Source organism: Callorhinus ursinus, unplaced genomic scaffold, assembly GCF_003265705.2.
Source record: "Callorhinus ursinus isolate GAN/ISIS: 27379988/994484 unplaced genomic scaffold, GSC_fseal_2.0 scaffold6, whole genome shotgun sequence".
Lineage (NCBI taxonomy): Eukaryota > Metazoa > Chordata > Mammalia > Carnivora > Otariidae > Callorhinus > Callorhinus ursinus.
The window spans coordinates 68,238,804-68,262,865 of NW_027397068.1; the positions used below are offsets into that span (position 1 = coordinate 68,238,804).

The window sequence follows — 24,062 nt, forward strand, 5'->3', positions numbered from 1 at the left end:
CTGGGACCCGCTTCCCGCGGCGCAGACAAATGCACTCATTGTCTGTGCACCAGTCCCCCTGGATTTTATACAGCGTGCATTTCCTGCTCTGAGCTGCTTGCTGCGTGCGTGCTTCCCTCGTCCCCCTGCCCCCACCCGGATCCGAAGCTTTTGTTTCTCATTTCCTCCCGACGCTATTAAAATGCATGGACACATCGTTTCTAAATAAATGGACGGCTAGGAACTTTTCTTTTGGCTTGTTAACCTTTAGGCCGCTGTCCAGTGAAGTTCTGAAAAACAACTGAACCCAACAGCTCACGTAAAAGGACCAATCTACTTGGAAACAACGGAAACGTGGACATTATTTCCCAAACTTGTCGCGACAGGGGACACTTGTGCACGCCTCGGAGTAACGCTTTGCAGGGGCCTCCAAGGGCGGGCCGAGGCGCTCCACGCGGCCGCAGCGCTCGCTCCCGTGTCTGCAGGGCGCGGGGAGGGGGCGAGGCGCGGGCGGCCCCGGGCCGAGCGGAGCGGGACCTCCGGGCGGCGACGCTCTGGCCCGCGCTCGCTCGATGGTTTCCGCGCGGCCGCTAGGGCCCGCGCGGTCCAGTCACCAGGGGGCGCGCTGGCCGGCGCCGCGGATCTCCGAGGTGCGCGGCCCGACTCGCGTCCGCCATATTGGATGCCGCAGCCGCTGCTGCCAGCGCTTCCTCCTCCGTCTTCGCTGTGCGGTGCTGGTTCCTGCGGCCCGAGCGGCGGGGAGGTGAAACAGGAGTCTGACGAAGGAAGAAGAAGGAGGGGGTGGAGAGTGTAGGGGACGGGGCTGGAGGGCGGAGGACCGAGACCGAGCGGGGCGGAGAAGAGAAGGCGCCGCGGTCCAGCCCCTCCCCCGCCCGCTGCCGACCCGCCCCGGCAGCGCCTGTGTTCCCCAGACCGGCGCTCCGCCCGCCCTAGCGGCCATGCCGGGGCCTCGCTGCCCCTGAGGGAGTCCTTCCCTGCCAGTGCTTGCCCTTCCACTCCCGTCCCGGGGTCGCAGCGGCCGGGTCTCCCGCCGGTGCCCCTCCTCGCGGCCGCGCCGCCGCCCCCGTCTCGCTCTCCCCACCCAGTGCAGTGGCCGCCGCCTCTTCCGCCGCCGGGCTCGGGGCCTCCGCACCGACAACATGGAGGCTGTGAAAACCTTCAATAGCGAGGTTGGTATTGCAGTCTAGCCTCCCCTCCTGCCCACACCTCCCACCGGGACTCGGCCCGCGGGAGCAGGGTGGGTGCGGGCCTGCAGGGTTTCCCAGGGTGGGGCGAGTGGTGGCCTAGCTGTGTCGGGGGGGGAGGGGGAGGGGTGTTTCTCTGCCCCGCGCCCCTCCCCCGAGTCCGAGGGGAGGGCTGGGGGAGGGCCGCCCCGGGGCGGAGGGAGGTTCCGGTGTCTCCAGCGCCCTACTGAGTGGCTGAGGGTTTGGAGGGAAGGGCCCTTAGGGCCCTCCCCCGGAGGCTCCTGGCAGGTCTCTCGGGGTCAGTTCCGCGGAGGCCTGGCCCGCCCACGTCTTTCCTGGGCCTGCGGGATTTTAAGTGCTCGCCGGACATCACTGCCCCGACCGCCTCTTGGTCCTTAATGAGGCAGGGACCGGTGGGGGCAGTACAGGAAGGGAACCTGCAGGGGTGATGATCTGTGGTCACGTTGTACGTACTGTTTATACTTGAGACACTGTTGGCTAGGTAACGTGCCAACTAGGGACTTAGGCTAAGAGAATGGCTGATCCGGAGGCAAGGTTTTCTGCGATTTATCATACCTTACTTCCCCCTTCTCTCGTCATCAGGACATAAAGACGAATGGTAGGGAGAGAGGTCTATGCTTCGAGAGGGGAAGATGCTGGGGAAGCATTTCCCACGGGCTCATTCACACGTAAAATCTCACACTAGAAAAGAAGCAGGTGTCCACTTTTCACTATCGAATTGAATTTACTAGTCTGAAAGGAGATAGGTTTCGATAAAGAATGTTAATTTTTTTAAAACTCCGGTTTAAGTAGACCCTAGTGCAAACATTAAACATAACAAGTACCTATCTGTACAACCAGAATTAATCTTATCTGTATGCCTTGGAAGAAAATTTTTAATGTGATATTAACTAAAGTTGCATAAATTTTATGAACTTGGTGTGAAGTGCTAATAGTCTATTCGATAGTATGGTTAACAAAATCTTAAATACTCACCTCTTAAAATACCAGACATATTGCTGTGATAATCCCAGCAGGACAATACTTTCAAAAGCTGTTTCACAATTTTGTTTCTTTTATTTTTTCTTTCTCTTCTTTTAAGAATTAGCATTTGGGAAGCTTAGCAAAGGGCTAAAAGTTAGATAACATTCATTTGAGTTGGACTCTCCATATTAGAGTACATAGTAGTGACACAGTTATATGAAAGCTAACACTTTTTGTAAAGGATTTTCTTTTTTGGTATTGGATTTTCTTTCTCTTTTTTAACCACTTCTTGAAACATAGTGCAGTAGATTTGAGAATCTTTTTTTCATTTAGGAACTTACAGTTGATAATTAGAAAATTTCGTTCTCCCAGCAATACTTTATAGCACTTAAATTCTAGGAGAAAACGTATTTAACGGTAGTATATGTTCCAACTTACTGTTAATAATTGCACAACTGTGCAGGAAAGAAAACAGCTGTATGTAACCTTTCTGTGTGCTACATATAGTGGTACACTACAGAATGTTAAACTTTTTAAAAACGCTATATAAAAAAAAAATCCTTTCTTTCCATTGCAGTTATTTGATTTTATCCTGCCCCCCCCCATTTTTTTAAAGTTTTTTTTTTTTTTTTAGTAATGTCTGCACCCACGGTGGGCCTGGAACTCATGACCTGGAGATCAAGAGTTGCACGCTCTTCCCACTGAGCCAGCCAGGTGCTCCTACCCCACACCTTTTTGATTGTCTCTCCTGTTTGTCTAGGGGCTTCCTAATAGGTATCCTCCCTCACTCCCAGCACCTCTTCCTCCCACGAAATTCTGAATAGGATCTCTCATGTGGTGGATAGAAAAAAGGTGTTACTACACATGGTTGTCATAGTAGAGCACGGTGGAATAAAATGATAAATTGGTTTTCGTTTTAGTATTTCCCTTAAGGATAGGGAGCCTAACATTTACATGGCTAGCTAGATCTTTCACCTTTTTTTCTCATCTAACCTTTACAGGATTTGAGATTGGCAGTAGTAGTCCCATTTTAGTGTATGTAGCACTCTTTCTCCCTGTGGATTTCAAAGAATTTAGAAAATCTTTTAATTCCTTTATTTACTAACATGATCAAACTTCACCTTGTTTGATTGTGGAGTTAGCTTAATAACAGTAACAATATAGTCACAGAGTTGGGGAAAGAAATTATATTCAAAGAAGATTCAGAAGAATATCCTTTTTATTTTAAACACAAAATACATATTTTTTTTCTGACTTTGAATGTAGTTTCTTTGATGCTTGCTGATGTAAAAACGTTCTTGCAAGTAAGCATATAGTAGGGACTAATTCGGTAATGAATATTTTCCACTAAATCACATATTGCAAAGTGCAAAAATAAAGAAATTTTGAGTTAGAGTGAATTTGGCTTTTGAAGGCCTATTTAAAATATGAAATGCTTGCTAATTCTCATGTTTTTTAAAGACTATCCCCTCCCCCCCCAGCATTGGCTTGAAAATAAGAACATGCCAGAGATATTGAAGTTAAGAATATAGGTTTTTTTTTTTTAAGATTTTATTTTTAAGTTATCTTTATACCCAACATGGGCCTCAAACTCAAAACCCTGAGATTGGGAGTTGCATGCTCTGCCAACTGAGCCAGCCACGCACCCCAAGTTAAGAATATAGATTTTTAATTTGCAAAGCACAGATGAGTTACAGTCTGAAAATCCATGACCTCATGTAGGGTATTTATGAGTCATGGTCAACATATGCAACTGCCCCCACTCCCAAGTATCATAATATCTCAAATGGGTCTGTGGCCTCTCCTTCCCTGTGTTCAGAGTCACTGTCAGAAGATCCTTTACGAGGTAAATTCCTCTTAGCATAGGGTCAATGAGATTGAGGCCCGAGAATTGATATTTAATTGCCCACTGTGCTAGTTTTGTGCGAAAGCCATAATTTACAGTTAAGCATTATCATTGTGATGAGTTAATCCCATGAATAGTAATGTCAGTTCTGAAATGATGAAAGAAAGTTTGTTCAGATTGGTATATAAGACTCCCTAAGAGTCTATGCTTGACCTGAGCAGTTAACTCTAAAAGAATTATTACCATTACAAGTGCCATAGTTGTAGCTGCTCTAAGATTGTGGCATAGCCTTGTTATGAAGGTTTAGAGTTCTCACTTCAGTGAAAAGGGTCACATATTGGGCTGCTTAAATTCCGTTTTTAGGACCACAGTTGATTACTCGAAGGCAGCAGTTTTATGTGAGCTGCATATCTGTACTTTGTCCTTAAGATTGCCACTGTATGGTGGTCATTATGGTAAGGTTATTGTTTTTGTTTTTGGAAAGATGGAAAAGAATAGCAATGCGTGACTCTTTCCTTAGAAAATTATAACTTAATTGGAGAGGGCACTTGCATAATATAGGAACTCTTAATACATGGCAAATGGAAGAATCTGTCATGCATTGGTTATGCTTAGGCAAAGTAACTGGAGGAGATGACTTTTACTTGTATATTGGATTCTTTTAATTTTTAAGGACTTAAAAAAATTGTCAGTACCGTTACTATACTTCAAGTGAACACTTTCAGATAATCAGATATTAGTGATCAGGTTTTTTCCCCCCTAAGTTCTTTGTATAGCTTGTTGCATTACTATGGTTGTTTTTTCCATCATGATCCATTTCTCTTGCTGCTCAGAAAAGGCCGAGTGGTTTAGCTAAAGGACCAGACATGTAGGTGTGAGATGTGTCAGGAAAATTATCACAATTTAAATTTTAGATTTACCTTGGTTCATAAATTCATGATTCTAGTACCTTTTATCATCTTTAAGATGCCTAAATTCTTCGTGTTTTTGTCCTTAGGACTCCTCATTTAGATAGCTTACTCTTTAAACTGTTCCAGGATGCAGACTTTCCAGAGTCCCCTTAACATCCAGGACATTTTCCTCTTCTATGCCATGTCTTTCATATCAAAAGTGAAATCCCATCTCTGCTTTACTCTATTTCTACTTTTGTTTCCAGAGTGTACATTTGCCTAACTACAGGACTTTATATACTTTTCCCAGCAGTATCTAGTAGTAGACATGGGATGGTGAACAGTGGAAAAGGTAGAGGGAATAATAAAAGCCTGTGAAATCTGTTTTTTCTTTGTATGTTTTCCTTTTGTCTGTGGTTCAAGAAAGGGATTTGATGTGAAGCAGCTGTAAAACTTGGCATTTTTTTGTTTCATTTTCACCTATCAGGGAATGTCTCCTTTTCCTTTCCTTAGTCTTCCCTATTTTAACTTTCCAGTGGGTGTCTTGGCTAATTGGATCAGTCCTTTTTTGTTTCTACCTTGTGAAACTCCCTTAAAGATACAGCATACTTAGTGTTGTAAAGGAAGGAACCTTTCACTAATCCCTCCGTGCCCCAGCGGTTTAGATGAGAATTTCTCAACCTCAGTACTATTGATATTTTGTTGTGGATAATTGTTTGCTGTGAGGAGCTGTCCTGTGCATTATATGATGTTTAGCAGTAATCCTGGCCTCTACCCACAAGGTGCCACTATGGTGACAACCTGAAATGTCTCCAGACATTATCAGATGTCCCTTGGGGAACAAAATAGACCTTGGTTGAGAATCACTGATTTAGTTCCCATTACACAGTCTTAAAAAAAATTGTACTTTCCCTTCTAGTGATTACTGGAAATAATATAGTGATAAGTCTTTCCCGCCAGACTATAAGGTTCATGAGGATAGTGACCAATTGCTTCATATTCTCAGTACATAGCTCAGTGCCTTAATACATACTGTGTGTCAAAGATTTCTTGAATGAATGAATGAATAATGTACTTGGGATTGAATAACTTGGACCAAGGTAGTTAACATTTCTGGACATTTGGTTTCCTCTGTGTAAAGTAAATGATTGATTTGAGTTTATATTTAGGTTCCCTGTTAGAAGATTCTTTGATTAAATATAAAATTAATTTTGGGGAGGACTTAGTACATATAAGGATTTTTTTTGAAGGTCATTTTATGGCACTGTGGGAGCCTAGGAGATCAGGTGGAAGATTTTAAATCAAAACTCTGATCTTTTTGTAATTTTCACTTATTAAGGAGGGAGCGTTGGGAGGGAGCTATTGGATTTGAAGGTTCCAGTTTATTGAATCCATCCTAAGCTTTGTTTTGTAATTACGCTATTTTCAAACTTTTTTTTTTTTTTTTTTACTGTTTTTCAATTTAAAACAACATATGGTAAAAGTTGTGGGGTTTTTTTCCTTATATTATTTTAAAAATTTAGAAAACAAGGATAATTGAGATCGATGATAATGATTTTTTGAGACTGCTTTGAGAGTGTTACAGTCTTAATCATTCAAGATAAATATAAAAAATTTTTGGCAAGACAAATAGCTCTATCATTTTATTCTAGGCTAGCACTGAGTTTGTTACAGTAATTTTGATTGACATTTAGGGGACATCTGTATTCCGCAGTTTCCTAAATAGTCATATTTTATGATCACTTGCTTTTTTTTTAGAAGTATAGTTGGCTTAGAATAAGTGATGATATTACTACTTGTGCATGGAATTTCAGATATCTCTTTCTAGGGCCAGTTTTCCTGTTATTGGACAACTTCTAACTCAAAATGGTATGAGAGAATGTAATCAACCTTGACCTTGAACACTGGCTGAGCTCCTGAACTCGAGCTCATTTTATCTGGTTTTGTTTTCTCAACATCTTTCTCTGCTCCTCTCTCTCAGGATTGTGCCTCTACTCCTGCTTGTACAGACTGCTTTTCCAGCAGCATGGACACAAGAAGCATAGTAAGATGATTATAATGCACATAAGGCAGGCCCTTTGGAAAATACTAGGTTTAAATTGGTAGTGAAATGATGTCTTGATTATATGGGTAGTAATTGGGAAGCAGAATAAAGTTTGTCACTTCAAATGAATTAGTAATCTTAAAGAGAACATGTAGGGAATAGTTGAATTTCTTCACAAATAATAGGTTAACTGAAAAAAAAAAGTTATTGTGCTTAATAGTGAACATAAATCATATATACTCTTGTTGCATTTACTTGCATTCTGCTCCACATAATTTTACTGTATTGTAAAAGGAATATAATATTACCTATTTAACGTGAATAAATTGCAAGCTTATTAATTTGATGATTGGAAATAAAATACATCTTATATTTTGAGGAAGTTCTTCAAACTATAAGATGACAGATCATTGACAGATATGCTGTAGGGATGGAGAAACAAAAAAAGACTAAATTGAATTTTTGGTTTTCTAATTATAGAGGAGCAGATTTTGGTAGTGCTACTATTATGAGAAATAAATGCTGATGAGGAATGTTTCTGTAGCCTGTAATTTCTTATCTGAGTTAATGCTATCTCAAGTTTGATGGTAAACGATGCATTTGTGCTTTGATTTTAATTTTATGCATTTATTTGGTCTTCTCATTCTGCTTTACAAGCATTTCTGATACACCATATTTGAAACTCAGGGAAGGATACTGTAAATGAATTCTGGTATCTGCTGTAGGTCAGGAAGTATCTTAGTAACTTTGACATCACTACAGTTAGAATGGGGAATATAGCATATTAATGTTTTTTAAAGATAGTTACGGCTATTAAGTTTTGTATTCCAAATTTGCTTTTAAAATCCTTCTGCAGCTTATTATAATTTATATAGGTTGATTTGAAAGATCTAGCATTTCATTCTTTCATTCATTTAACCAGTGCTGAAGTGCTTACTGTGTACCAGGCATTTTTCTTTCTGCTGGTATACATTGGTAAACAAGACAGACAGGAAGCATACCCTCTTGGAGCTAATGTTCTTGTAATCTTTTTTTTTTTTCTTTCACTTCATCAGCCTTGTGTGCAGTGAGTGACCCTGCTGTGGAGCTAGTGAGGCTGTGCAGGCATCGCTGACTGGGAGTTTTGCTGGGGTTGGGCTGATTGCAGCCCTTCTCTGCAGGCGCAGTTCTGCTTGCTCTTCTCTCACCATTTTGCCTTAGAGTCTAGAAAGCTCGTCTGCTATTCAAAATAGAGATTGAGCAAGTAGACTTACTTAAACATGTTTTCAACAATGGCAAAATAAGATGAGCTACACTTTTATTTTACACCAATTTTTTTGTCATGTATTTTAAAAAAATATCTGTTTTGGAATATAACTGTTGCTAAAAGATAACAGCTTTAAGAATGTTTCTTTTTGTCAATGAGATATTAATTATCTCCAGGTGCAAATGATTTTTTTAAAAAAGCTTAAGTGGTGACCAAACCTTCATGAATTTGAAAGAATATAACTATTTTTAAAATGAACTTTTGATTAAGTACATGATAAAATGTGGTCTCTTTCTTATAAACACTTTTTAGATTTGATTGGACTCCTCAGGGCTAGTTTGAGTAGCTTGTGAGTAAAAGATGAAACACTTTGGATCATGTTTCTTATATCTTAGTGTGTAGAACTTGGGGAATGGTTTAAAGATCTTTTTATACTGGTGACAGCACCTAAAAGGTTTACTGGTATACCTGAAACTGATACAGTGTTCACTCAGTTATATTTTAATTAAAAAAAAATGTTGACCAAGCCCTAGTTAATGGCTTTTTAAAATTTAGTAAGATTCTTACACTATAAAATTTTATGGTAAAAAAAAATAGGGGTATTTGAATTTATTAAAATATTTGAAGTATATGGGTAAAAAGAATGTTGAATAAGTTAAAATTTTTATAAACCAAAACATATAGTGGATGTCTACTTTCTGTGTAGTAGCTTTCTGTGATGAAAAATGTCTGGCTTAGGTATTTCTGAAATACTTTTTGTTTACCAAACACTGTTAAAAGTGAGCCACTTTATAATACAGTGTTTTGTATTCTGACCCTTTTTTCCCCAACCATCATGTTTCAGTGGAATTTTAGGGTAAGCTTGTGAGAAAAGTAGGGTAGGTGCTACCCTCCTTTTACCAACTAGAAAACGGGCCACCGCTGTGGTTTTACCAATAAACTGCTACTTGTAAGTGTTAGAGCTGAGAAGGACCCAGGCCTCAACCTCTGGTTGTTTTTCTTACCCTTCTGTGTAAAGGAGAACTATCACTCAGTTTTCCACAAGTCCTTTTTACTGGCATAGTGTCTAATTATAAATTAGCTTTATTTTTTCACACTTTTGAACTTTAAAACTTCAGATTTATAGAGAAGTTACAAGAATGATAATTTTATGTACACCTCATCCTGATTTCTCTGCCTGATTATGTTAACCATTTTTGCTTTTTTGTTCACTCCCCACATAAACATGAACACATGAAAACTTTTTTTATGGCATTGTGATGGGAAATGCAGTTCATGATGCCTTTTACTTTTGCATTTAAATGACTATTTTCTAGAGTGATATTCTTTTACAGAGCCATAGTCCAGTGATCAAAATCAGGAAATTAACGTTGGTATAGTGCAATTGTCTGCAGATCTTATTCAGATTTCATTAATTATATCATTAATGTCCTTAATAGGAAGAGTAAATCCTATACCACATCTTGGCATTCATTCATCTTGTCTCTTTAGTATCCTTTAATCTGAAATAGTTGGTTATAACTCTTTCTTTACTTTTTATGACCTTTGATGATATTTAGTGATAATAGGCCAGTTGTTTTTGCAAGTCTTTCAATATGGATTTGTCTGCTGTTGCTTCATGATTAGATTCAGGGCATGCGTTTTTGGCAGGAATACTCCAGAAAGTGGTAACTGTGTTCTAAGGAAGCACATGATGTCTATTTATCCTGCTAATAGGGATGTTAACTTTTTTTTTGCAAGGTTTCTCCATTGTAAAGTTACTGTTTTTTCCCTTTGTAACAAGTATCATTTGGGGAGGTATTTTGAAACTAAGCACATACCTTGTTGCTTGTCAGACTTTCACCCATTTAAGCCATGCATTTAGTTCTTGCCTGAATCAGTACTAGGATGATTGCCAAAAGGTGCTGTTCTTTGTCTGTCATTTCTTTATTATTGGCATTCTATAAGAGTTTTTCCTTCTCCCCATTTATGTATGTATGTATGCATATCAGTATGAACTCATGGATTCTTTTTTATTCATTGGGGGTTTTTGATGTAGATTGTCTCAGTTTTGACCAGTCAGAGCTACTTCAGGCTCTCTCTTGTGTCCCTTTGATGTGTGCTCCTTATCTTCTGAGTATTTAGCTTCTTATGTAGTAAGATATTCCCACCCTAGCCTTGCAGTCAGTCATTTCTCCAAGGACCTCTGATCTGATTTCTTCTTGTGGATATTTATTAATGGATTGAACTAGAATATATACATATATGTATGTATTTATGTGTATATGTGTGTATACACACATTTTTGATTTTTAACTGTCTGCCTATCTAAAAAGCCATGGGTTCATTCTAGCCTTTCCTCTTTCCAATTCTGTATGTATTTCCTTTCTCCGATAGTGAGAAAACTAGTTTCTGTTATCCACAGTGTATTTACATATTATTCGTTCAAACCTGAAACACACAGAAAGTAGTTTCAGAATTGGTAAACCATATGTCTCTGAAATCAAACCGATTAACTAGAATTTAATATTTGTTTATAGCTCATTTTTTGTTTAACCTGACGGTATATAGTCAAAATGCTGTGTTCGAACATGGCTTGGTTAGTTTTTTACCCTTAACATAGTTCTGCTATTTGTTTGAAATATAATTAGATTCATTTTTTTTTCTGTTTGTATTCCATTTTATTTTTTTCTTCATTTTTGTTATTTCTTTAGTATGGAAAGCATTAACCATAAATTAACTTCAGTCTTCCCTTTTTATTAGCTTCAGCATTCATAACCACGTATGCTATAGTTAAATTTTTTTTCTTAACATTGGTCAAATCAAATAACAAGCCAAAATTCAGAAATTTAGTTATGGAGAAGGTCTTAGGTGAAAAATCTGTTTCTAATAGTGCAGATTCAATTCATAGGTGAAAGGAAGTGTGCAAAACTTTTATTCTCTCGTGAATGGAATCTCCATTCATGGGGGCAATAATCTGTTTCTGTAGAGGACCAGATAGTAAGTATTTTAGGTTTTTGTTAGCCACTGAAGGTCTCTTTCACATATTCTTGTTGGTCTTTCACAGTTCTTTTAAAATACAAAAAATGTTCTTGGCTTGAGAGCCTACGAAAATAGGCCATGGGCCATTTTTTGCTGGATCCTGCTGCAAACTTTGAAACCTGAGAACTTGATTAATAACATGCTATTTAATAAGTCAAAATTATAATTGAGCAAGAAAACATATTCCTTACAGCCTTTATAATCTTACTTGAACGTCAAAAACAATTTAAAAAGCTGCCTTAGTGAAAATAATTTATTTAAAATTTTGAGCACTTAACCACCAAGTACAGACACTATTCTAGGCTCTAGAGATTTAACGGTGTACAAAACAGATTCCAAAAGAAAACACAACCCCGTCCACAAACAACCTCTGCCCTCCTGGAGTTTACATTCAGTTTTTGTGTATAGATGTGTGCTGGAAATTCCTATTTCTTGTTTTTCCTCAGTGACATTTTTATCTGTTAAAAATTGTTTTCATATTACTTGCAAAGCAAACATTTTCCTGAAAACTTGATAAAAAAATGCAGCAAAGGGGCAAATTTTAGAAGTTTGACTCGTTGCTTCCCATCCCTTTTTTGTGACGTGTGATTTTTATTTGAAAATGATTCTTAATCGTGATGCTTTCAGTGTATAGCTACACTAACTCACTAGAAGATGGCAAGTTAGACTTCATTAATCGGGACAGAGAACCTAGACTTAATTTAGTGGTAAATACATGTATGTTACAGAATCTTTAAAAAATGTTATTCAAATATATAATAGTAATTCAGCCAGTCTTTCTTTAAGGCTTTAGGGAATAATATGAGAATGATCCTTTTTTTATTGTTATGTTAATCACCATATATTACATCATTAGTTTTTGGTGCAGTGTTCCATGATTCATTGTTTGTTCATAACACCCAGTGCTCCATGCAGAACGTGCCCTCCTCAATACCCATCACCAGGATAACCCATCCCCCTCCCCCCCTCCCCTCTAGAACCCTCAGTTTGTTTTTCAGAGTCCATCATCTCTCATGGTTCGTCTCCCCCTCTGACATACTCCCCTTTTCTTCCTCTCCTGTTATCTTCTTTTTCTTTTTTCTTAAAATATGTTGCGTTATTTGTTTCAGAAGTACAGATCTGTGATTCAACAGTCTTGCACAATTTACAGCGCTCACCATAGCACATACCCTCCCCAATGTCTATCACCCAGCCACCCCATCCCTCCCACCCCCAACCACTCCAGTAACACTCAGTTTGTTTCCTGAGATTAAGAATTCCTCATATCAGTGAGGTCATGTGATACATGTCTTTCTCTGATTGACTTATTTCACTCAGCATAACACCCTATGAGAATGATTCTTAAAATACTCTCCAAAGTTTGAGAACCATGGTGAAAGCAGTTGCTTATGTAGTTTTCCTGAAATACAGAAAAAGTTGGGGCACCTGGGTGGCTCAGTCGGTTAACTGTCTGCCTTCAGCTCAGATCATGATCCCAGGGTCCTGGGATCAAGTCCTGCATCGGGCTCTCTGTTCAGTGGGGAGCCTGCTTCTCCCTCTGCCTGCAGCTCCCCCTGCTTATGCGCTCTCTCTCTTTCTGTCGAATAAATACATAAAATCTTAAAAAAAAAATAGAGAAAAACTCTCCTGATAGGGCTACTACCTAATCTAATAAAAGCTCCAGAACTGTGTGCGGGTTATCTATTTTGATTTTTATTCACTATTGTCCCTGGCTAAATATTGAATAAAAATCATCAGAATGAGTTTTTAGTATATTAAATGTTTATTGCAGAAAGGACTTCTATCTTTGAGTATTTTTTGTTCAAGCTTTTAATAAACCAGTAAGTGCCTTTTTATATAGGAATTCCTCTTATTGAGCAGAATTTTCTGAATTCTTGTCTCTATTCTGTCAGAGAACTCAGAACTTTTTTAAAAGGCATATCTCTGCTTTGGTGGCAATTATGAGAACAAGGGTTGTAACCAACTTCACTGAAGGGTATTGACATTTTAAAGGAATTGGCCAGAGGCTAGCATATCATTCCTTGTACAAAATTCACCAATCAGTACTTTTATTCATTTGCAAAATCAGAGGATTAAGATGTCTTAGGCCTCTTAGAGCTGTAATACTTAATGATTCCAAATAATTGGGCTTCCTTTATTTTGCTAGTCCTTCGAGATTGTTAGATAACCTACTCAAATTTAATAACAGTTTTCCAGTTGCTAGAATGTAATGATATCCCATGAAGGTTTTCATGTAATAGCAACTAGTGGTTGGAAGGAATGCTGCTGGGAAGTAGTTGCTAGTTGTTTGAGCTTTATTTTTTATGCATATTTGCCATCTATCAGGCATTATATTCTGCAGAGTGGTTACCAGCATTAATTAGATACCCATGTTCTTTTTCTCAGCTCATATTCTAATAGGGGTGGGAATGGGAATGTTTTACCACAAAGAGTTAGAAGGTAGTATAATGAATAGTATGATACAAGAAGTAGTGATATAGCCTGTGTATACTATGTAAGCTCTTCATGTATATCATGATGTACACAGAATGAGGCAGGAGATGTTATGTGAGGCAGAGGGTGAAGATCATTTCTGAGGAAATGGTAACTTTGGGAAGGGGATGGGATGGGAGGAATGATGAGAATTGGCCAAGGATCTTTTGATGAAAGGCCTTTGTACACTGTGTATAAGACCTCATTGTTAGTCAAAAGGGAATGGAGATTCTGAAGGGTTTTAAAATTGTGTTTTAGTAAAATGAGTAGTATCTTTGGAGCAGGGCAGGGCAACGGGATGAGATCGGGGGAAGGGAGGTTAAATTAGCATAGAGAAGATGAGGGGCTCAACTAGAGTAATAAAAAGGGAGAAGAAGAAGGGATGAACGCAAGAGAAATTTATTAGTAATAGGGAGCTGGATATGAAGTTGGGGGTGGTGCCAGGGCTTTGGTTAAGTGATGAGGTAAATAAAATGGTATGGTACTAATTACTAAGGTGGGCAAATCCGGAGGAGCTAAAAACTTGAGAAAGATAATTTGGTGGGTTGGGTTGGAGTGGGATCATTTTTAATAACCTGGAATAAAAGAAAGATCGTTAGTATGGAAGAATGAAGTATCCATATCACAGCTACCCAAAGATACTTGCTGAATACAGTAGTAATTTTGTATATCTTGAAGAATTGGTGTCTATGGAACATCAAGGTGGGAGATATCCAGCTGGATATATAGGCACCTAAGGAGAATAGATAAAAAATGAGGATTTAGGAGAGGGTATAGTTGCCTAGGGAGATGATACAGAGAATTAAGCAGGCTTAGGGCAGAATCTGGTAGAATCTTTATGTTCTTCAGTTTTTTTGTTAATTTTTTTAAGATAAAGCTTTGACGTTTTCCATTATATTTGTGAATATGAGGACATTTAAAAAGCAACTCTGTGTGGAATACTCTTGGTTTTGAATTCTGCTTACACAATTGCTGTTCTTTGTAATTACAGTTTAGTTGTAAATGGCATGATCTATGAATAAAATTAAAGATTTAAATGTTGTTTGAGATTTTATTAGAATTTAACATTAGGCCTACTCATCATCCAACATTTTATTAGCTCTTCCTAGTCACATAATTTTTTACCTTAATTTTATCTATAATAAACGATTTATTGTGAACATGGAATTGTGAATTTAAGGACTATATCATTTAGAAATAGAACCTGTATTTATTTGAGAAATTTCAGCTAATGTGGTTTGTGGGGATTTGTTATGGAGAGAATATACAAATGAATTATTCTTTCTTATTTTCATTTTGGGCATTTCATTATTGATAGTACTTCTAAAGTTAAAAGTATGTAAATTCATATTATTTAATTTTAATGTTTTACAAAAGACATAGGGAAGAACAAATTAAAGGAAGTTGGGTTGTTTGTATCTCAGGGAAAATTTGAACTGAAGAGTTATTTTTTATATATATGCGTGTTCATATTTATAGATTTTGTTTTCTTGCTTGGAGAATCATTTCTGTTCTCTTTGAATTTAGAATACTAGACCATTATAGTCATGTTATACATTTGTAGCTATAGGCATAACTAGAGTGTTTGGTTCTATGATTGGGTTTCGTGTTTATTTCCATGCTTAAACTCGATTTCCAGAAATTACAAATTTTAGACCTGTAAGACCTGTGATAGTGTATCATTTAACAGACTCATTTTATGGATGAGGAATTGACTGAGAGATGATGAAACTTGTTTAGTATTAAAGGCACATAGCAACCAAATTAAAAGAAATTTCTGTTCTTTGTGTCTCAGTTTAATGTCGTTTTTATGTTTTCATTATGTTTTTAGTGAGATTTTGGTAGTATTTATGTGTGTTGGAGGTAGAGGAGGAGTGGGAATAGGTGATTCTTAGTTATTATCATTTCATGCTACACCTGGGTCAGGATAAGGAACAAACAACTACACTGTTCTCCTGCCCATAAAATAAGGTACCATGGGAAAATGTGCAGGCCTTGGCAAAGAAGTATTGTGCAGTAACACCCCCACCCCCCTTTAGTGGGCAGTTTTCTAGCAATTCAGCCCTCCGCAGAAAAGTGAAAAAAGGCATTAAGTACAGAGCTCACATACCCTGTACCTTCTTTGTGGGAGAGGAGTGCAATTACTCTATTAGCCTGTATCCTTAGCATGTTTTTGTTTTTCACATTTTAGTAATAATGGCTACTTTGTAACTACTTCCTTTAGATTGTCCCAGACTGCTGTTTACAAGGCTCCTGGTTCAGGTATTTAAAGCATGGCAAAGTTGCAAAGTCAATATGGTTGCTATCGAAGTAAGATGTGAGAGATTATAGGTGACAAGGAGATAGTTTTATCATTTATAAAATGGGATTACACAAGGTAACCTTCAGGGTCTCTTAAATATTAACCTTAATGAAAATGTTTTCTAATTAATTTTTTAAAGATTTTGAGAGAGAGCACGAGAAGGGGGAGGGGCAGGGGGAGAGGGAGAAGCAGACTCCCTGCTGAGCAGGGAGGGAGCCCGACTTGGGGCTTGATCCCAGTAACATGGGATCATGACCTGAGCCTAAGGCAGATGCTTAACCAACTGAGCCAACCCAAGCACCCCAAGAAAGGTAGTTTAAAAGAAAAAAAGCAGCTGAGAACATTTAGTGTCACTGGATATTTCTGTCCCCCGGAAAAGTATATTCATATTACATACTTTATGGAGATTATGAGTTATAAAGAAAGTTCTAGATATAGTCTCTATATTTTCCTAAATTGGAGAAATTGTTGAACAAAACTTTTGAACACGTGGTAACAAAATACCATGATATATTTGATAGATTTTGGACCAATATCATTACCGGTCAACATTTCTAAGAATTTCAGTGTTTTACTGAATCCAGCAAGAAAATTCCTAGTAATTTTAAAAAATTGCTAGGAGTATAATTTTGCACTGGAATATGTATTTATTTTACATAGATACATATACTTATTTACAATATTTACATATGTACACATAGGTGTGTATAGAAAATTCTGGAAGGCAGCTTCCCAGTCTAACAGTGGTCATTGATTTTAAGAGAGAGCAGTAGGTGGATATTGTGCAGTGAATGAGAGCTTTCAATATTTGGAATTTTTCACAACATTTATTACCATTTTACTTTTGTAGTAATCTTCCTCAAACTGAAAATACTGTGTTTCTTAGCTTTGGGAGAAAGATGGATTTGGTCTATCTTAATATTTGAATTAAATCCTTTAGAGAAAGTGAGCTTCCTTGTTAAAGTTTGGAAGGCTCTTAAACCTTACTGAGGATTGCTTAAAATTCATTTTTAAAAGAATTTGTGTAGCTGTTACTTGGTCATGGATGTATAAGCTTCATAATGTTTTGTCTTGTAGTCAAATGCTCTACTGCTGAGCTATACCCCCATGTTTTGTCTTTTGACTAAAGTATTGGTTATTAGTTAGGTTGATGCTATTAAATGGTATGTTTCCACAGTCATCTACCATCTTAGTGACTCAGTTGTATATGTTTAGTTGGTTGCTAGCTGGTGGGCTTTTTTGTTTTGTTTTTGGAAACAATGTCTGGGTAGGCAGAAGAACTGGGTTTGAGACATGGTTCTGTAGCCTATTAACAATTTGAATTTAGTTAGGTCAGTTACCCTAAGTTTATACATCTATAAAATGAGTACAATAAATTTTAATCTCATTGGGCCATTCTGAAAAGTGATACAGCATTTATGATAGTAACTTAATAATTGACAAAGTAGATGAAAGTAATATTTCTTTCTCCTTTATCATGCTATTCTTCCCTCTTTTTTTAGTCTGTATTTGTTGCTCTTATTTCTGGAATGATTTTACCCTAAGGCCTGGTAGGCTTTTGTTTTACTTATTCTCTCTCTGATACTTAGTCTTCAGTATTTATTCTTTATCTCCTCAACTATCTCTTCAGGAATGATGTGTGTTTTTGCTTTTCTCTTCTGGGACTCAGTCTCGTAAGTTTTTAGGTATTTTGTGTTCATATGCACATGAAATTATATTATCACCTGAATCTAAACTTGTCTTTCTTCCACAAACTTCTTTTATACTCCTTTTTCCCCCCTCATTTTATGTAAAAGGATATTTTAATTCTTGTCCTTAGGAACTATAAAGACTGTACATGATTTGGAAATGAGACTGTGCCAAATAATGGCCAGAGAAGTATCATCCACTCTATGTCTTGTCTTTGGTCACTCAGAAATATAATGTCATCAGCTATGATTCTTGTTGCTTGTTGACTCCCATTATTTTTTATCTGTGTATTCACCATAGTCTGCTTTCCCTTCCACATAAATTCAGGACCCCTTTTTCACTTACTGATAGGCTACATCTCTGAGGCCTGGCCGGAATACTGATACTCTGTGCCATGTTGTCTTTTGACTGACATCACCCATTTGGTACATTTTCACCCTCATTCATTGCTGGAGAAAACGCTGTGACAGGGTTTTTTCCCTTCCACCTGTCTCCTGATGGGTCCTAACCCACTCACACACAATTCAGATATCTCTCAGCAGCCAAGCTGCTAGCTGTTTCAGACTAACGTCTTACAAGCTGATGAAATACCTATAATCCAGGTCTTCGAAACATGCCTTCTGTTTGCTTTTTCTCTGGTCTAGTCTTTGGTGTTCCCTGGATGCTCTAGCCCAAACCTAGACTTCCTCTTTATGTCAGCAGTAAAATCATATTCCCAAACACTCAGACTTGAAAACTTGGAATTTTCCTAGGTGCTTCTTTCATTTACATCTTTTCAGTCATGAAATCCAGTGAGTTTTTTTTAAAAATGTGTTTTGCATCCTTCCCTTCCTTTTTATTGTTAGTGTTAAACAAGTATTGATACTTTAGTCCAGGTCCTCATCACTTCCCCCTTGGTTTGTTACAGTTAGTTTTGAATTGGCTTTTAATTTACTGTTCTCTGTTCTCTCAAGTTTATAGAGTAGAACTAAGTTTTTTTAGATTACTAGATTAATTTTTACTCAGTCTCTTCAAGCAACTGTTTTGCTTGAATCACTTTATACTTTTAAAAACACTTCAGATTACCTTTGCCTTCAACTGTGTAGGTTTCTTAGCTATGGATTTAAACCTCTTAATACAAGACTATTTTAGAAATGAAGTTATTTATAAGTAAATATAAAAGTGTGCTTATATACATTGTGTATATACAACAGTATGAAATGGGGACATTTATTATATACTTGAAGCTGTGCATTATATATTCTTATCTATGTGTCTTGTTTTTTTGGTACTCAGTGATTCTCCAGTGGGAAAGCACAGCATTCTGTTGAGATTCTAATGCATTCCCATTAGGAAATAGCCCTCTTCCTCAGTCCTCCTTAAAAATTGCTAGTTTTGTAAAGAGAGATTGATTGACATTTGTGTTACGAATATAAGTAGTGTGGAAGCAGAATCAAAGCTCTAACAGGAATACTTTCTTTTCCAATCAGCCCATTTCACTTCCATTTTTATTAAACCTTTTCTCTGTTAACAACTGGATGTAAGTTTCATTTGTTTGAATGTAGCATTTTTTTATTCTGGCACTAAATTATGCCATGTATTTTTGTTTTCATGAGGCAAGATCTTCAGGTTCTTATGGTTCCCCAAATTTTAAATACCACATAAGTATATTATTCATCTGTTAAATGCAAAGGAGAATATGAGAGAAGAGAAAAATACACACCTCAAATTAGTGTCTCTGCAGAATTACCTGTGATTACATTTTAGAAACCTTTGGGATCATTAGTGAATTGTCAAAGCTGACAATGGTAAATCTCAGAATGCTAAGAATCTACTATAATAATGGTATGTCACTACCCTCCCCTACTACCTCAGTAGATTGTTAGATATCTGAGGTGAAGTCTTAAGATTTTTTTATTTAATATTTTGCATATCTGCTGTAGATAGCCAGTGAATGTTGGTTTGATTAGATTTAAATGATTGTTTAGCTTTGACCTCTTAATTGGTTGAATTTGGCTTTGGATTTTTCTCAGTTCTTTGTTTTTAGTTGATTATACCTTGATAATAAAACTTTATTGATCTGAGTAAGAATATTGTGAGTGCTTATGATTAACCCTAAGAGTTAAAGGAAATTTGGAAATCGTCTACAAGAATGATGGGATTATTTCAGAGTGAAGCATTCTGCTGCTTTGAAATAGTTCCTTATTTTCATGAGTATTGGCCTAGAATTATAGGTACAAGGCTAAAAAGATTATTAAAAGTAAAGTTCAAGGGGGAAAATAAATATATCATTACCTGTGGCTTTCATATTACACTTCTTTGAGGAAAATAGTTTGTTGCATTCAAGTGAATTCAGATATGAAGTCTGGTAAATTTATTTTGCCAGCTTGTATTTGGTTACCTGATTACCTTTGGAACTCAGTAAGCTACTTTATCAAAGTTTGAATCAGCATTTATTTGAATACCTAATGTAGCCCTTGTATTGAGTACCGTACTACTTTTTCCTTCCTTTCCTTCCAGATACTGTATTTTTCAGTTCTAAAATTTCTAGTTGGTTCTTTTTTGTAGTTTTCCTTTCTCTGATGAAAAGTTCTAGTTTTTGCATTTATTGCAAGAATTTGCTCCTTTACCTTATTGAGGATCATTATGATTTCTTTAAAAGTTTCTTTCTCTTTGGGCATTGTGGAGGATATGAAAAAAGGATGATAGTGGTACCTATTTACTGAGGGTTTACAATATGTGAGGTCAGTGTTTTCCAAAGTGGGTGGATGAATGGAGAGATGGATAGCTAGGTAGGTAGGTAGATAAATAGAGAAATAGACTACACAGAAAACAAATTATGACCAAATAATTTTACTTTGTGATAAGATTGCTATGAAAGTAATAAGCAGGGTGTATAACAGTTGCAGGAGGATGTGTACACCACCAGTGGCAGGTTGTGATTTCAGATGTGAAAGTTAATTCCCTTTTCCCATTTTTCTGATTACAACTAGGGAAAAAATCTGAGTTTTTTTTTTTAAGATTTTATTTATTTATTTGACAGAGAGAGACACAGTGAGAAAGGCAACACAAGCAGGGGGCGTGGGAGAGGGAGAAGCAGGCTTCCCACTGAGCAGGGAGCCTGATGAGGGCTGGATCCCGATGAGGGGCTGGATCCCAGGACACTGGGGTCATGACCTGAGCCCAAGGCAGATGCTTAACGACTGAGCCACCCAGGTGCCCCCAAAATCTTGAGTTTTGTTCCACTATGTCTTTTGTATTTCTAGATATTTGTTAATCGTCTTAAAAAAAAATGAACAAAGCAGAGATTGTACTTTAGACTCAGCCTTTGGCAAGAATTATCCAGAGAAAATTTAATCATGTTTTATTTTCCTTATAATTAATTTTAGTATTATTTTCTACTTATAACTGTGGGCCAGAGCAGTGTCTCAGAAAAACTTTACAACCTACAATAAGAAATATAATTTGTGTGGACGCCCTGGGTGGCTCAGTTGGTTAAGCATCTGCCTTTGGCTCTGCTCATGGTCCCAAGGTCCTGGAATTGGGTCCCATATTGGGCTTCTTGCTCAGCAGGGAGCCTGCTTCTCCCTCTGCCTGCCGCTACCCCAGCTTGTGCTGTCTTTCTCTTTCTCTCTCTCTCTGACAAACAAGTAAAATCTTTAAAAAAAAAAAAAAAAATCCCTTTAAAAAAATATATAATTTGTGTCGTGATCTAGTAGTTACCTATGTAAACATAACAGGAACAAAAGTTTCACCCAAGATTAGTGTGTACCTCATTATTTTCTATTTTGTTCTGTTTTAACTGGGCTAGGATTACCTTGAAAAGGTTTTCATAGTTGAATAGATTATGGTTTGAAAAAAAAAAAAGTAAAAAAGATTGCATGAAATAGAGAAATGGGTAGAACTTTTTTTTAATTGTATGAAAATTATGCCTAATTACGTTGTTATAACAGATATTTTTCTGAACATTTTTCTTGGTCTTATTTTTGCATTTAATTCTTATATATAAAGTTGTAGTTGTTGCAAATATTTTATATTTGTCATGTAACATATTAGAGATTTCCATAGCTGTATATTTAATAATGTCTGTATCAGGTTAACTTTCTTTTAGTATACCGTACTAAATCTGTCTTGACATTTTTTTAACTGTTATATGAAATGTTGATGTAAAAATTCCATGGTTATGGTCTTCTGCTTTTTAAAATATATAAAGGTCACTCATAATAATTTTATAGCTCTGGTATTGAGTACCATACTACTTTTTCCTTCCTTTCCTTCCAGATACTGTATTTTTCAGTTCTAAAATTTCTAGTTGGTTCTTTTTTGTAGTTTTCCTTTCTCTGATAAAAACTTCTAGTTTTTACATTTATTGCAAGAATTTGCTCCTTTACCTTATTGAGGATCGTTATGATTTCTTTAAAAGTTTGTGATAATTCCAACATCAGCATCATTGGGGATGGCATCTGTTGATTCTCCTTTCACACTTGAGCAGTTTGGACAGATCTTCCTGGTTTGGGGGGGTGTGTGTGTTTGTGTGTTGTGTTTTGGTATGTCACGTAGGTTTGGCTTGTATACTGGACATTTTCAGTATTATATTGTAGGACTTCATTAAAATCCTCTTAAGAATGTTGATTTGTTTTATTTAGCAGACGTTCATCTTGGTTAGGTTCAGGATGCAAGTTCTGTCTTGCCTTTTTGTGGTGGTTCCAATGTCAGTTCAATTTTATAAGCATTTGTTTTGCTGTTTTAGACGTGCCCAGCACATGTGCCGATCAAGAATTAGTGGTTTACATAAATTTTAGTTCTCAAAGCCTTTACCGGATTTCTTTGGGTCTGTTTCACACAGGCACAATTCCAGAATGAGCCCAAGACTTAAGTTAGTTCCTACACAGAATTAGGAGATCCTCTTCTCAGCTCTCTGTGGGATTCCCATACTTTTTCTAGATCCCATGCCATCCTTTTTTCTGTTCCTCTGGCCAAAAAGTCGGGTTTCTCTCCATTTTTAGCCTTTAGAGTTGAAGTGGTGAGGAAAAAAAAATGGGGATTCCTCACCATACTTTTTGGATAACAGGGGCCCCTTTTCCTAGTTCCTCTGTCTGGAAATTGCTATTCTTTGGGATTTTTTAGCTGCTGGCAACAGTGGTTGCCCTCCAGCCCTAAGCAGGGCCTGGGAGAAATGGAAGAAGAGGAAGTAAAGGAGATTCCTCCTGATGCCCGCCTCAGTAGCATGGAGGAGTCCTTTCACGCAGTCTCTGGCTAGACAAAAGGGGTTTCCTCTAGTGTTTCTGCTTCTAGCACCGGCTCCCCGGCTTGATTCTGCACTCTTTGGAACCAAAACCTAGAGGTAATAGAGGAACACAAAACACTAAGAAATTTACCTCAGCACCCACACACAGCCCCCTTCCCCCCATCACTGGTTACTATTCTGCTTGTTTTCCATTGGCTTCTCTTCTACTTTTCAGTCTTCAGGTAGTTGCTTTTTGTATTTAGTCTGGCGTTTTTAGTTGTAATCGGTGGGAGAGAGAGAGGCTGTAGTTAGCTTACTACATCTTGGCTCACTGTAACGCCTATATACTATTTTTAAAGAGTATTTTTTATCTACTTTATTCCAAGAATTTGGAAAGGATACATAAATTTTTGTATTGAATTAAAGATCATGCAAGTAAGTTTTTGTGGCCTAAATTTAGCTCTTTAGTAGTTTTTGAGGGAGAGTTGATTATAGTTTTTCTTTGTTACTAACAATTTTAAACTATAAGTTAGATTCTAAAGTAAATGGCTTCCTTTTAATAACAGTTTTCAATACTGTAGTATTAACCTTAGACAACTGTCATAGTTGAGAAATAGGATGTTTTGCTTAGTAGTAATATAAAAGGTTAATTATTTATGTGAAAATACTTTAGCCCATAGGAAAGAATAGTTACGAAGCATATAAATATATTTGTCATAACAATGTTAGCACTTTTATATATCAAATTCTGGCTTTCTTTTTTTTTTAAACTAGAAGATCCTTTCCCACCATACCTGCACCACCAAAAGTTTAGTGTATAGGTTTGATCTTACTAGACAGATGTTTGTATACTTCAGATTTATAATTTTAAGAAAACAGGCATTATTTTCCCTGGTAATATACTTTTTAAGATTTTATTTATTTGAGAGAGAGAGAGCGCACAAGCGGGGGTGGAGGGGGAGGGAGAAGCAGACTCCCCGCTGAGCAGGGAGCCCAGTGTGGGGCTGGATCGCAGGACCCTGAGATCATGACCTGAGCTGAAGGCAAACACTTAACTGACTAAGCCACCCAGGTGCCCAACTTTTTTTAAAGGGGTTCTGGATTTGAGATCCTGAGAAAGATACACAGTTTTGCGTACCCTTTACCAAGTAGTATTACTTTCATTGTATACTTAACTA

The 24,062-nt window shown here is 37.4% G+C and overlaps 1 protein-coding gene and 1 pseudogene across 9 annotated transcripts in view; one reads left to right on the forward strand and one right to left on the reverse strand.

Moving 5' to 3' along the window:
* The first annotated feature begins 640 nt into the window (after positions 1 to 640).
* The window catches only part of SCAF8 (SR-related CTD associated factor 8), a 201,118-nt gene continuing 177,696 nt past the window's right edge, over positions 641 to 24,062 (forward strand). For 6 of the 9 annotated variants that reach the window (XR_003206827.2, XR_012378625.1, XR_003206825.2 and 3 more), the window contains exons 1-2: positions 789 to 1,169; positions 6,886 to 6,948. Coding sequence is in view for 6 of the 9 variants with exons in the window: in XM_025866372.2 (XP_025722157.1) it covers positions 1,140 to 1,169; positions 6,886 to 6,948 (93 nt within the window). In the remaining 3 variants the exon portion in view is untranslated. Of the gene's footprint in view, positions 1,170 to 6,885; positions 6,949 to 24,062 lie in introns of all 9 variants that reach the window. The other 3 variants (XM_025866374.2, XM_025866373.2, XM_073894143.1) reach the window with 3 other exon arrangements.
* On the reverse strand, positions 17,812 to 18,293 carry LOC112819413 (single-stranded DNA-binding protein, mitochondrial pseudogene; annotated as a pseudogene).